Source organism: Pleurodeles waltl, chromosome 6, assembly GCF_031143425.1.
Source record: "Pleurodeles waltl isolate 20211129_DDA chromosome 6, aPleWal1.hap1.20221129, whole genome shotgun sequence".
NCBI lineage: Eukaryota > Metazoa > Chordata > Amphibia > Caudata > Salamandridae > Pleurodeles > Pleurodeles waltl.
In genome coordinates this window covers 242271145-242285585 of record NC_090445.1, presented here as the reverse complement: position 1 = coordinate 242285585, position 14441 = coordinate 242271145, and the positions used below count along the sequence as shown (strand labels likewise).

Here is a 14441-nt window from a genome sequence, read left to right as displayed (position 1 = left end):
TTGTCTATCACAGTAAAGGCATTGTTTAAAGCCTGACATCTTGGAGGGGGATTTGGGAGTGGAGATGGGAGTTGGTGGATCAGTCAGAAGTGGCAGCCTTTCTCATCCTTACTAGCCTTCTAGGCAACCTATGTAGTTGTGTTGGGAGGGGCGTCTATAGAGCCAATGGAACAGTTTGCAGGTAAATGGAGGAGAAGGTGAGCATTGTTCCTTCTAGCACTCACATCAAATATGCATACTCAGTGCCCTGTAAATCAGTTGCTTGAATCCTGGGATCTTCAATTAATCACATACATTTGTAAGCGTTTTGCGTTTAAATGTAAGCTGACTTGCCTGCCTGAAATAGGCATGGACGTGTCTAATGTTGTGTCTGCAGTTAGTACTTAGTATACTGGAGTCAGGAACCAAAGCTTTAGTGGAATTTTGTGGCGTCCTACTTAAGAACCCTTCATTAATTGGTCCCAAATACCATTATTCTTCAAATTAAATGTTGTTTTCCCTGGGCCAAAATCTGAAACTGATCAATTTTACTATTATCTCAGACTTACTAACTCAATCAGCTACTTTAAAACCAAAATCTGAGATCAAAACTGAGAAAACAACTTCCATTAGCATCTGGAATAAGACGAAAATAAAAAGTGAGGAGAAAATCTTTGAAAGGAGCGCTAATAGTAAAAGAATTATTCAGTGATAATGTGTTTCTATCTTTTCCTAATGTAAAATCAAGAACTTTTTCTGCCTCAGACTTTGAATCTTTCTCCAAACTTAATAGTACTGGCGCTAAATTCAAACAATCATAATGACCAACTTACAATAAGGGGCACTGAAATTATGCAATTTCTGGGTGCCTGTCCTTTTCTGCATTATTATGGATCTAAGCAATGCCACACAACTCATTGTTTGCTGCATACGTGGCAGATTTTAACAAACAAATACTTGTTCCTAGCTCAAAATGTTTAAAAGTTACTAAAAACGTGGCTACACAGTGGAACACTCTTCACAAAGCTTGATTGGTCACCTTTCAGTTATTTAGGCATGAAACTGGTGATAAATAGTGGCCACCTTTACTCACACAGGTGGTCATTCTGACCCTGGCGGTCTTTGACCGCCAGGGCGGAGGACCGCGGGAGCACCGCCGACAGGCCGGCGGTGCTCCAATGGGGATTCCGACCGCGGCGGTAAAGCCGCGGTCGGACCGGCACCACTGGCGGGGTCCCGCCAGTGTACCGCCGCCCCATTGAATCCTCCGCGGCGGCGCAGCTTGCTGCACCGCCGCGGGGATTCCGACCCCCCCTACCGCCATCCAGATCCCGGCGGTCGGACCGCCGAGATCCGGATGGCGGTAGGGGGGGTCGCGGGGCCCCTGGGGGCCCCTGCAGTGCCCATGCCACTGGCATGGGCATTGCAGGGGCCCCCGTAAGAGGGCCCCTACATGTATTTCACTGTCTGCTGCGCAGACAGTGAAATACGCGACGGGTGCAACTGCACCCGTCGCACAGCTTCCACTCCGCCGGCTCGATTCCGAGCCGGCTTCATCGTGGAAGCCTCTTTCCCGCTGGGCTGGCTGGCGGTCTGAAGGCGACCGCCCGCCAGCCCAGCGGGAAAGTCAGAATTACCGCCGCGGTCTTTCGACCGCGGAACGGTAACCTGACGGCGGGACTTTGGCGGGCGGCCTCCGCCGCCCGCCAAGGTCAGAATGAGGGCCACAGTGTTCATATGTAAAAATGATGACAAAATAATATATCATCACAAAATATGTTGCCTTAGAGGGAGTGGTGAGAAACTACTAAATTGAGGAATTGTTAATTTGGAGAGTGCTATTGGAAAGTGCTTGCTTGGATGTCTAGAAAAGACAGAAATAGAAATGTTATCTCAGGGATACAAGGGAATTCTAAGGTCTTAGCAGAGGACAATGAGGGGATTAGAGATGCCTTTGTGAGCTTTTTTTCAGAAATTGCATTCAGAATCTAACTGATTTGATACAGATCAGGTAAAAGAATGGCTAAAGTCGAGAGAGCTACCATCCATTACTCCAGATGCCTATGGATATTTAATCCAAGAGATTGATGGGTCAGAGATTTTGATGGCTATTAAAAATCTAAGAGGAAAGGTTGCTGGCCCCAACGGGATTCCTAATGAAAAAAAAAATATATATATATATATATATCTTGCAAATAAGTCCTGGTTTGGGCAAGATTGTTTAATTTGATTTTGTTGAAGGGTTCCCCTATCCCCTTGTGTTTGAACGATGCAACTGTAAAATTGATTTTAAAACCGATTAGAAACCTGAAAGAATGCCAATCATATTGTTCTATATACCTGTTAAACTGTGACTACAAAGTCTTTGCAAACATCTTTGCTACAAGACTGAGCAAGGTTGTGGATACTGTGATCCATCAAGACCAAAAGGGTTTTATGCCAGGGAGGCAGTTAAAGGAATTGACACATAGTCTGATTGGCAACATTGATATTGCCACTGAATATGTTACCCATGGCTATTCATACTTTTGACGCAGCAAAGGCTTTTGATCAATTGAACTGGGAATATTTGACACTGGTACTATAGCACCTAGGGGTTGGAGGTGCTATGTGGGAAAGTGATATGGAGAATTTATTCCTCCGCTACAGTGAAAATTCTGGTTAATACTTCCTTATGAGTCCCTTTTGACATCAAGAGGGGAACTGTGCAGAGGTGTCGGCTCTCCCCACTTCGGTTTGCGCTAAACACAGAATCACTGGTGCAAAGTCTAAGGTTAAATTCTGAGATACTCCCTTTCAGGTATGGAAGATGACAAGAAAGGTGGCACTATATGCAGACGATCTGATTGTGTATACCTCGGACATCACCCAGTCATTACCACACATAGACCAGGAGTTGGCCTTTGTTGGGAAATTCTCAGAGTATCAAATTAATGAAGCTAGGAAAGAATTATATTATTGGCTTGGAATATGGATTGCAAGGTAAAGACTAGCAAGGAAAAAAATAAATATCCGGGAATAAGTGTGGTACAGGATCTCGATTGTCTAGCTAATAGGAAAGGGGGAAGGAAGGAAGCGGATAAGCTGTTGGTTAAGTGGCAGTCTTTACGTTTTACAATTTACGGACAAGTTAACCTTGTGAGGATGACAATCCTACCTAAGTTTACCTTCTTATTTGATAACACCCTACTCACCTTTATGAGTGACACTCTTAATAAGAAACAGGAGAGATTATTATCTTTTGTCTGGGCTTTTAAGGATATTCGGTTATACTGGAAGAAACTGAGAAGGAAATTAGGTAATAGTAGTCTTAAACTTTCTGACTTTCAGTTGTACTGCTGGGCATTTCAGCAAAAAAACTGGAGGATGCTTTTTTCCTTCCCAGGAGGAGTCTTGTTTGGGGGTCCTTCATAAAGCCATGTTACGAGGAGGCAGGACTGGAGGGTTCCTTCATAAATTTGGTGCCCCCGAATACTTCAAGTAAGAATAAAGTGCATGAGATCTGCAGCTAAGGTATGAGCTAAAGTGAGAGTATTTTTAGCAATTCCATACTATAATTATTTGACTCCAATTTGGGACTCTCCAGGTACTCCAGAATGCTTAAAGGATTTCTCAGCAGCCATTCTGCAGAAGGCAGGGATTGAGTGTTGGGGGTAGGCACTTATGAGAGACAGATAAAAGTCATGGGAGGAATGGTCAAGGATGGCAAAAATGGGTATGTCTAGATTTAAGTCTTATCAGTTGGGCAACTGGTTTAGGACAAAAGACTGATCAAAATGTGAGCTCCTGGATATCATAGTTTTGTAGTTCCATGGTATAAAGGCCTTGAATAACGAAGAATCTAAGTGGTACTCTCACTTGATAAAGGCAGCAGAAAGGAATATGAAACTGGCGTATATAGTGGAAGTGAAGACTTCATGCTGCAGGAGGAACTACAGTACCTTTGGCAAGTACACTTCAACTTACTCTATTCTAATTTGCCTCTTTCAAGAGAAACATTTGTACACTCTTCACAGGATTTATTGGTCCCCTAAGAAATTGGAAAATATCATGAATAATAGAGACTCTACATGCAGAAGATGTGGATGTTTGCACAGTGACGACCTGCACATGTTTGCTACTTGTTCTACCTTGACACACTTCTGGCTTCTGGTGGGTAAAACTCTTACTCATATTCTAGGCCATAAAGGTAAGCCCAAAGCTGATCTTATTTGGAGTATTGGGCAATACTGCAGAGCAGGGACTGGGATCTGGGAATCACAGAAAACTATGTTTTGCTCTACTCCTCTTGGCAAAGGGGGAGATCTGTATGAGGTGGGTTTATCCAGATTCTCCCAGCTGGTCAGAGTGGTGGCAGTCAGTGACTCAAGTTTATGGGACTTAAAGGAAATTGATGGAGATGGGTCACTCTTGTAATCATTTCCCACAAGTGGCTTGTTGGAATCCATCCATCTATGTCCTGTGATTAAACCTCACTGGTGGACGTTTTCAATTCAACCATTGAGCACAAACCTACAGAATTTCATGCAAACAAGATTAATAAAATGCCATGGACACTGTACAAGTTATTCGGAGATGGCCTGACTGGAGTGGGCGTATTCTGGCACCGAGGTAAAAACGAGGGTACAATATTACGCATTATTCTGCACTTAGAATGAGGCATGTAGAATGATTTGGTCAATCTAGCCCACCATTATTTCTTAGATAAACCAGATCGTCAATCCCAATATAATTTTCAAACATATTTGATTGATCTAGGCATTTTCACAGATAGATCAATCTATTATTAGAATTGGTCTATGTTGCGTTCTTTGACTCATGCCAATGGTACTTAAATAATAATTATAAGTACCATCATAAGCTTGGTAGGCATGGATATTAATTCCCAAGATGAGACAACCTGGTGTTGAAATCTAAGTTCCAAATTAACATCAACTCTAACTACTAATGAAATAAATTGAATACCTCATTATAAAAGATCAAAGCACCTTCAATTAGTTTAAAGAACAGTTCTGTTATTCCTTTTGGCTATACGGCAAATCCACTGTCAATACGGTTACTTCTTCGATTATCATACATGGAAATACTCGCCCTTCAGAGAATTTTCATGATGGTCTGACACTTCTCATGTACTATCCTCTTCCTTTCATTCTTTTCTTGCCAATTGTCCACGTTGCACCTCACAGAATTATTTCCCCTTGCAATAAATCAAATACATGTATTAGGCCTATACAACAAACAAAAACTTCGGTCAAGCTTTTCAAAGGACTCCTTGATTGTCAGTATTTTAGTGGAGTGGGCATCTATCGCTTTTTACCTGCTACTAAATGCTGAATTTGCAGTTATATTATTTTAATTCTTTTGAACTCTGAATAAAAACAAGATTTGAACTAAAAAAAAATCCTGACTCTTTTATGGTTACCAATCAGGGTTTCGGCGTTCAAGAGGCACTGATCAACCTTGGCCAATTTCAGAGTAGAACTCTTTATGTATTGGATGGAGATGAGAAAACCACCCTAGCACCTCTTGTTCTCTCAGACACTGTGGACCAAAATATCTTGCTGGGTAGGTTGAAAGAGGACTGGAGTGCTTGGAGAAGAGCAATAGCGGATCAACGACTTCCTACTCAAAAGTTGCCCACATATTTTGAGCCATCCTCAAAAATAGTGCTGTGTGGCATATCACAGGGGTCACTGTTAACAAATTAGCAGCCTTACCCTGTAGTGATAGCAGTATCATCATCCTTATGTATTTTGAACTGCACACTCTTTCAGGACTTAGGAACCACAATTATCTAAAAGGCATTAGTTCATGAGAATGGCAGGGCTTTCTTTACTAGGGAGGTGATTAGTTTGCTTTGGGTCTAAGCATTGAGAGCGAGGGCTACTTTGAAGGATGACCAATGCTGGAGTCAGACAGTTCAGCTGACCTATTGAGGATATGGGTTTTGGCATCATCACTAGGGGTGTGTGTAATTTGCATGTACAATCTTGTGCTGATCCAGATTATTACACAAGCTGCAGTACATGTGGTTTCTTGTTTTTCTTACCTCTGTGGCAATGTCATAATTGTCTCTTGCTAAACTTGGAATGGCTCATGAGAACTCAAACTGGATATGTGGTGCAGCATTTTCTTTTGCTGCAAGTATGTTTATGTTTCTTTCTGTGCTGGCTGTTATGGATGCATGCCAAATATATTTCCTCTTAGGAAAATAGGAACATCACTTGGAATTGCCCAGATTTTACTTTTTAAAATTGCTAAATGTAAAATAATTATGTCATTAAGCACTTTAGGCAAGCAATTGGTAGCTGGTGATAATAATGGGTTAGACCAGTATGGGTATTTACTTACCTTGGTACCTTTTTTCTCTCAACAGGTTCGACAGAAAAGACTTCACATACCACACACAATTTATGTACATTTTGCAAGAATTACATGTAGTATGTGAGAAAAAGCTAGCTGACTGCACAACTCCAATCATTAGTCTGCTTCTTTACATAGGGTGTAATTTGGCAGCCAGTAAAATCCAATTGGGCCAATTGTGGTGGTCTCCTTTCCACTCCCTTCATTATCGTGGGTTTACTTTTTATCATGCAAAATACTATTTCAATGGAAGACACTGGTCTTTGACATTTTCAGGAGCTACCAACTGGTTCCGTAAATTCGTTCATCACAAATGTTGTCTACATTTAGCTTTTTTTTTTTAATGAAATCAGGGCAACCCCAAGTAATATTTTTATTTTCCTAAGGGAAAAGGTATTTGGCATGCATTCAGTAATATGTCTGCACCTCTCATACATAAAGTCATGACTTCCTTTTTAACTGTATTTTGTACGGCTACAGCCAGCAATGAACACCATCTTATCAGTTTTACCAATGGACCAAAATCTGTTATGATTAGAACTGCTCCTTTGTCTTTGATTTCCTTTACCCTAGCCTAGCCCCAAATTAAGTTTGCATACACATTGGCAAGCTCCAATCTTCACTCTAGTTTGACTCCCATTCCTTCTAAAGTCTGTTTGAAAGGATCTATACCTGCATCATGTTAATTTCCTATTACTCAGGGGAAAGCGTCTTCTTGTAGCATGCACTGTTAGCATTTTGCTCTCAAGTAGTGATTTCATCCGACTGCTCTAGCAGTAAACTTCATTAATAAAAACGTTAATACACCACCTGTCTCCACAAAGCATTTCTTTATAATCTAGAAATAATTTGTATAAAAGGTTTTCAATCCAAAAACGAATATGAATGCAAGTAATCCTGGAAAGCACAGTGGGTTAAAGCTGTTTCATGTGGTCAAGATTGCAGGCCAGGATTGGCCCAATAATCATGTTGTATTTAGATCAGGAATAACCTATAGAAAATAAAGATGTACTGCTTACCAGGGCTGTGTTGGAGGAACTGGCTCAGTGTTACAAATCTGATGGGACTGCTAATTGACACATTTCTTCTGGAAGGAAGCGCTGTACCATGTAAAGGAACAAGTGGCCCTCCATCCCAAAGGAACCTCTCACCTTCTCCACAATTCACTTGGGATTGATGACCCAATCAAAATATAGTTCGCAGGCACCAATACTGATAAACGCATGGCCCACCTTTGGCTGAGGGAAATTCATTTATGTAAGTCCCCAATCAATCTTCACTCTTCTTATCGTGAAACAAAGTGAAGCGGATGTATGTCATGAAAAATATATCATGGCCTATGATTAACATCACCTTGAATATGAACCGATCTGGACATTACTGGCCAAATATTAGTTGTAAGTTGTACCCGGGTAATTTGATTGTAATTTATGTACAACCAAGGAGTATACATTGTAAGATTATATTCATCTTCATCCTTTTTTGAGCCGTAAGCTGCGTCATCTCTCATTCCTTGCTTCTTCCTAAAGAGTTTATGCATAAATGCATGCACAGCCAGGAAGATTGTAACGCTTTAACATTTGCGAGTCCTGCTATCTAGAAATATATATAAAAAAGATAAAAACTTTCTCAGTCTTCTCATGTTACTATGTAGGAACCAAGTTAAATTATCATTCCCCAAACCGTCCTGTAAATGGAAATCCAGAATCAAACACTCCCAACCTTTAGGTAAGTAACCTAACACAAAGAGATGAAATAAAAAAATTATTAAATAAGAAACCGGAACTCTGCATTGAATCATTTACGTGTCAAAAAACCTAAAACACTCTACATCTATAAATGTGGCATGGATGTGGCTATTCATTAATCACCGATGATATGTTAAGCCTTCTAGAATGCTATGTTTTTTCCTAATTATTTCACCATAACTATTGTCAAGTCCTACACGCCAACCATGAGAACCTGGGTTGAACTAATCATGGTCAGAAAACATAATGGTCTAATTTGACTACACAAATGATCCACATTTAGCTAGAATTCAAACGCATGTTGGATGGTACAGTCCTTTTTTTGAACACGTTATTGGTCTTTATTAGTCTACAATACATTTGAGCATTGTCTGTCATTCTAGATTCTGTGGCTACGTATTGTTTACTAGCATTTTTCACTACAGAACCCCTGAAGCACAAGTATTAACTCATTTAATTCTGAAGTAAGTGTGCTAATGCCCACATATTACGAACATATACTGATCTCTAAATTACTTCTCCTAATCTTGTCACAATCTAAGCCCTAACTTCTTAAGGAATTTAATTGCAGATACATCTATTTACGTTTTCTATCCCAGCCTTCATCTCTTTAGCTATTCCTTTTTTGTTATCTTCTGGATTACCTCACATAATGTTTTCCCAGACATACCTCTGTATACCTTCGAAATTATTTTTAGATTCTATACTCACAAAACTGCAAAAAATATATTATCTTTCTACAGTTGCCGATCATTATCTTGTGAAAGACCAATGGCATTTACCACTTTTTTAAGACACTGAGGAACTTCCATTTGTAAGATTATTTTACTACTGGTCCAATACCCTTTTCCTATAATGCATCTTTGGATATCTTAGGTTAAACTAGGCTTCCCTTTCTTTATCATATTGGAGCATTTTCCATTTAACTTATGGAAGCTGCGCTACAGGGATATGGATAGCATATGCAAAAAAATATTGTCATTGTGCGGCACACTGTTATTGATTTGAAACGTTAATTGCATTTTACGCCTATGCAGATGCACAAACAGATGAACAAATCCTGCATCGATTATCAAGAAGCCTAGCTAATCTACAGCTTGCCACAGCCCATAGTAACAACTCTTTCTTTAGCTTATATTACTCCATTATCTGGAGAAAAAAAAAATCAAAACTTTTCTCCTTATTGCACATTAAAGCAGAGCAAATAGAGGAGGGAGGTAGCCACCACAGATCATAATAGGCTTCACTCACAAAGCCAGGATTAAGTTATTGAAACGCCTCACTAAAAGCGAGATGAAGTATAACATGAATTACGTTTTGTTTACCCTCAACTACCTAAATATGCATATAGGATCTGCAGGTCAACAAAAGAGTTTCAAATTTGTTTACTCAGGAAAGATTAAACCATCTGCTTGACAACTGTAGATGCTTACCTGCGACTGAATTTGGCCGTGGCATTAGGTATAGGGGGATGGACTGCACAGACTGCGAGAGGACAGAATCCAGGTTCCTCTCAGGTATCTTATTGAGGCTGTATGTAGAGGCAGTCATGTTTTCATCCACTCTGTACAGGCAGGAATCCATACTAGACTTCTGAGATTGCCAGGGCTTCAGGTTTCCTCTGGAACCTAGGTCTTTGCTGCCCTCCCCTCCATACTTTGATCGCTCCACATTTTCTGAGTAACTGGTGAGGGTAGCTGCAAACGAACAGTTAGAAGAAAATTATTCAGTTATTCAATAAAGGGCCTCGAATGTCTGCAGAAATGAAAACTGGAGTTTCAAGTCAGATGACATCTCAATATAAATATATATCCACATACAAAAAATGTATTTTGTCCTCAACACGTTAGACAGATCCCGGCACAAACACAAAACTAGATCAAATAGCAATCCCAACAACACATGCCACTTATCACCTTAAAGCGGCACTAAACTAGATCTCTGAAAATGCTCCAACACTTCCAGAATATGTAAACAAATGGATATTAAGGCATCCAACAGCACTGCTACGATCAGCTATATGTATTTGCCAAGTAATGGGCAGCTACCTCAACTGAGGAAATAGGTAGGCCTTTTGTACTGCTCACTAAAAACGTGTGGCTCATTAAAACTGCCAATTACTGTTCGCATACCTACAGACAGTCTTGATTGTGATACAAACATCTCTAAAGCCTTATCATGGAAGGTGCGCAGCTGCATGACTGTGGGTGGATGACTCCACGCTGCGGCATCTAGTGATGCCCAAGGAACAGCCTACCTATCATGGCCCGGTGGGGTGGGGTCACGACTTGCATGCAGTGCTGCCATCAGAGCAGGTGGGCCCAGGAAGGCCGCAAATAGTCGGCGCTACACAGAGGCGTCTCCCCGGGCCCGACCATCGAACCGTTTACTGAAGCACTGCACTAGCCTTAGGCGTGGAGTCTCATTCCTTGGCACGACCTGAGGTGGAACCGGCTGTAATGGCGTCTTGGCATAAATTGAGCAGTGGACGGTTGCTCCCTCAACCTGAGACTTACTTACTAATCCATCTGAATAATGGTGTACCTGGACTACACCAGACATGTTCAGTCCCAGTGGAAGTCTTGCGATTAGGTCAAAGACAAGCTCCGGTCCATGGTCCGACAATACAAGCTCCTATTCTCATGTATGAGCGGCTGATGCTTCTGTTAGGTGGGGAAGTATGGCGGCTGGGGAGAATCGGGTTTTGTTTTTCTCAATATGCTGTTTTGTTCATTGTTATTGCCACAGGTACTACACTCAGCACCTGCGCTCCCCAGCACCACATGTCTCACAGCCCCACTGAGGCCCAAGCACAAGTGGCAGGTGGAATTGAGGGTTCACTACATGCCCAATACAGTTCTATCGTACCCGACCTACACCAAACACTGCCCCTTTCGGACCCACCATGACAGCCTTCACATGGAATGCCATCGGGCTGTTTGATTGCATTAAGCGAGAACCATCCTGCAGTTCCTCTGCAGACAGTCCCCAAGTGGTATTGCTTCAGGAGACCCACCTGCTGGGGACCAACTGCTCTTTCTTGACCAAACATGGGTACGCCAGGGTTTACCACTCGGGATTTCATCAAAGCTTTATGGGGGTGGCAATTCTTTTCTACAATTCCTTGTACTGGCAGTATCTAGTGTGACAATCGACATCTCAGACCGATTTTTTTGGCAGAGGGATCACTTGAAGGCTCCTTGTATCACCTCTTAAATATGTATGTTCCCTTGCAGCTTTCTACATCACTTAGAGACCTGATCCTGTCCCTCCCCACTGGCAAGCTCATCTTGGAGGGTGACTTTAACAAAATCATGGATCCCCTGGCCTCTTTTAGGTGCCCCGAGGTGTGCTCAGGGAAGGGAGGGGCCTGGCCAGCTGGATTTCGGGTCTTGGACTCTGCAACACCACAAGTCTGGAATCCTACTACGCATGATTATACATATTCTTTGGGGGAACATGGCTCCATCTCTGGCACACGCCTCTTTTGTTCCTGCCAGAGACCTCCTTCACACGAGGGGTTTGCATCTTGGTTCAGGGCCTCTCTGACCATGCACCAGTTGTTCCACGAGCAGGGGTGCAGGGCCATGGGGTAGGAGGGAGAAAGACTAGCCTGGCACCTCAACACCTGGGATTCTGGACAAGTAAACTGTCCACGCCCTGGAAACAAACCTGGAGATTCTCCTTGACACTAAACCTGGAGGACAGATGATTCTCCCAGGGTGCTCTGAGGGACCTGCAAGGCTGTCATGCATGGGAACGCCCACTCCCACATTTGGGCCAGACCCGTGAAATTCAGGCTCACAATTCCCAACTGGAGACTTCAATCCTCCAACTCCAATCTACGAATGGGGACAATGTGACAGAACTCCTGAGCCGCTGTCTGGCGTTGGAGAGAGCAGTTATGAGTTGGGGAAGGCTGAGAGTGCTAGGAAGCAACCACAGCGGAATATATCAATGCGGGGACAAATCAAATCAGGCAGGCTGCTCCACTGGTTAGCCACAAGGGAGCTAGCACCGAGGACAGTGCCCACAATCATTGGCCCAGACAGCCAGAAAGCCGAAATCAGACCACCCTACCAACGCATTTGCAGCCTACTTTAAATCCCTGTAAGCTGCATGGCCGATACCCCCATGGGAGACAATTCACCCACTGGTCAGGGACATCCCGATGCTCACCTGACTCCTACTGAAGGGGGGCACCTGACTAACCCCTGACAGTAGAGGAGCTTGGCAACGCCCTCTTGGATCTCCCCCCCTCCCCCCAGGGAAAACCCCTAGTTGTGATGGCTTTCGCACAGAATACTACTTTAAATTGCAACATATGATCCTGCCTCCTACTCTAAATATGCTCCTTGAAGCAGTTAACAGAGGACATTTCCCACCAGATGTTAAATTACTGGCCCGGCACCTGCTTCACATCCTTCACCTCCTGGTCCACCAGGAACAGTGCAGTTTTATTCCCCCGCCATAGCACCAGACACTGTATGCGCAGAGTCCATTTGGCCCTGTCCCAATTTTAAGAGTTAGAATTGGCTAATGCATTGATGCTTCTCGACTCTGAGAAGGCTTTAGATTCTCTGGACTGGAAAGTCCTAAGTGAGGTACCAGCCAGACTGGGCATGGGCATGACCTTGGTTCTTTGCCTATGCCTAAGCAGTACCACAGTGGCAGATACAGGTAAACGGTGTAGTTTCCCCCAGTGTTCCCATTCACTGGGGAACCAGACAGGGGGTGCCCCCTCTCCTTTTTGTCCTAGCTGTGATGCCACCAGCATCCTGGATATGCTGTGATGCCCAAGTGTGGGGTTTCAACTACCATGGCACTGGAGGGACCAGCTGTGACGTCATGGTGGCTTCAGCTGCACAATGCACCCTCTAAGCTGACAATGTCCTCCTCTCTTCATGGGTGTTCCGGCCGAGACAGGGCCCTGCCTCGTCTACATCCTCAACGTGTATGGGGAGGCATTAGGTCAAAGGGTTAACCAGCCCAAATCAATCTGGATCCCACTAAGAGTGGCCAACGAAAGTTTGGCACACTGCTCTGCCGATTCTGTGCCCCAGCGTCCAGTACCTGGGAATCCGTATGACCTAGGAGTCTGACCTCGCCTGGCGCCTCAACCTCCGTTCTCTCACCCATATACTTCAGGGTGATCTTGATAGGTGGGCTAACTTGCCCCTCAATATAGTGGGCAGTGTGCTCCTTTATGGTCCTCCCATGAGTTCTACAGATCTTTCTTTTCCCTATCCACAGCCAGTGATTTACAGCTCTGGCTTCTCGGGTGCGGAAATTCCATTGGGACAAAAAACCTCCACTGACTTCTTGGCTAGGGCACATTCTAGTATAGTCAGCGACTGGCTAACTAGGGGTGGGAAGACACAACATTTAGTATGCAGCTATCAATGATCAGTTTTGATAAACTCATGGATATGTTATACAGCACCCCAAACCCTCATTAACTTCCAGAGATCACTACATCCATCCACCTGGCCTGGAGGACAGCCATGATGTAGGAGCAGCCTCATTAGCAGTGCGAGCTACGTGCTGCTGGCAGACTGCACACTGTGCTGTCACCACACTGAGCCCCCATATGGGGCCTCAGTCTTACGGTTACTCACAACAAACTTAAAAATAGCGAGTTCTGAACACATCCGGAACCACGCACCGCTGCTGCCTGCTGCCCCTACCATGTGACATGTCATGGCTGTTACACCGACTCTGACAATATCCTTTAGACATCATCACCACATGTACACCTGGCAGTGTACCTGCCTAGGCTGAGCGATGTCAGATGATCCATTCCAGAGGACGGCACATTGCCTTGTGTTGTATTCTGGCAATTGACAACTCCTGTCCCCGCACGGCACCACACTGATCAGCCAATCATCACCCTACTACTGGTGGAAAAAACTTTTTACGTTGCCACATTCCTGCTGCAGGCAGAGTTAGTGGGGCTGGCATCTAGTTACATGCAGCTTGACAGACCCCTGGCCTTATCGTCAATGCCAGTGTATACTACCTAGTGTGCTACCCATAGCCTAGATAGGGTGTTTGCACACATGATTGGCAGGCACCAGAATATGTTTCGAAATGCTGTATGTCCCGGCCACCAGGAAAGCACTGTACGCCAACTGGAAAAACAACTATGTTGCCCTGTCCAAATGTGGGGGAGAGGACATTGCTTGAGTTCACTCTCTGGTGTTATGATGTACTGTAATGTCTTTAAAATCTGGCGCAGCAGGGCTCAGGCTGACGCAAGGACTCACAGACTTTCACCGCAACGAGAGAGGCAGAGCACGATCATCCTCCCTATGCTGAGCAGCTACTGCCCACCAGACGCGTCACAGAGCG

At 43.7% G+C, this 14441-nt stretch overlaps 1 protein-coding gene across 9 annotated transcripts in view; it reads right to left on the bottom strand.

The window, feature by feature from the left end:
- TANC2 (tetratricopeptide repeat, ankyrin repeat and coiled-coil containing 2) overlaps positions 1-14441 on the bottom strand; it is a 1999198-nt gene that overhangs the window by 590970 nt on the left and 1393787 nt on the right. For all 9 annotated transcript variants that reach the window (XM_069238000.1, XM_069237998.1, XM_069238005.1 and 6 more), the window contains one exon: positions 9524-9787. In XM_069238000.1, the coding sequence (XP_069094101.1) occupies positions 9524-9787 (264 nt within the window). The remainder of the gene's footprint in view (positions 1-9523; positions 9788-14441) is intronic.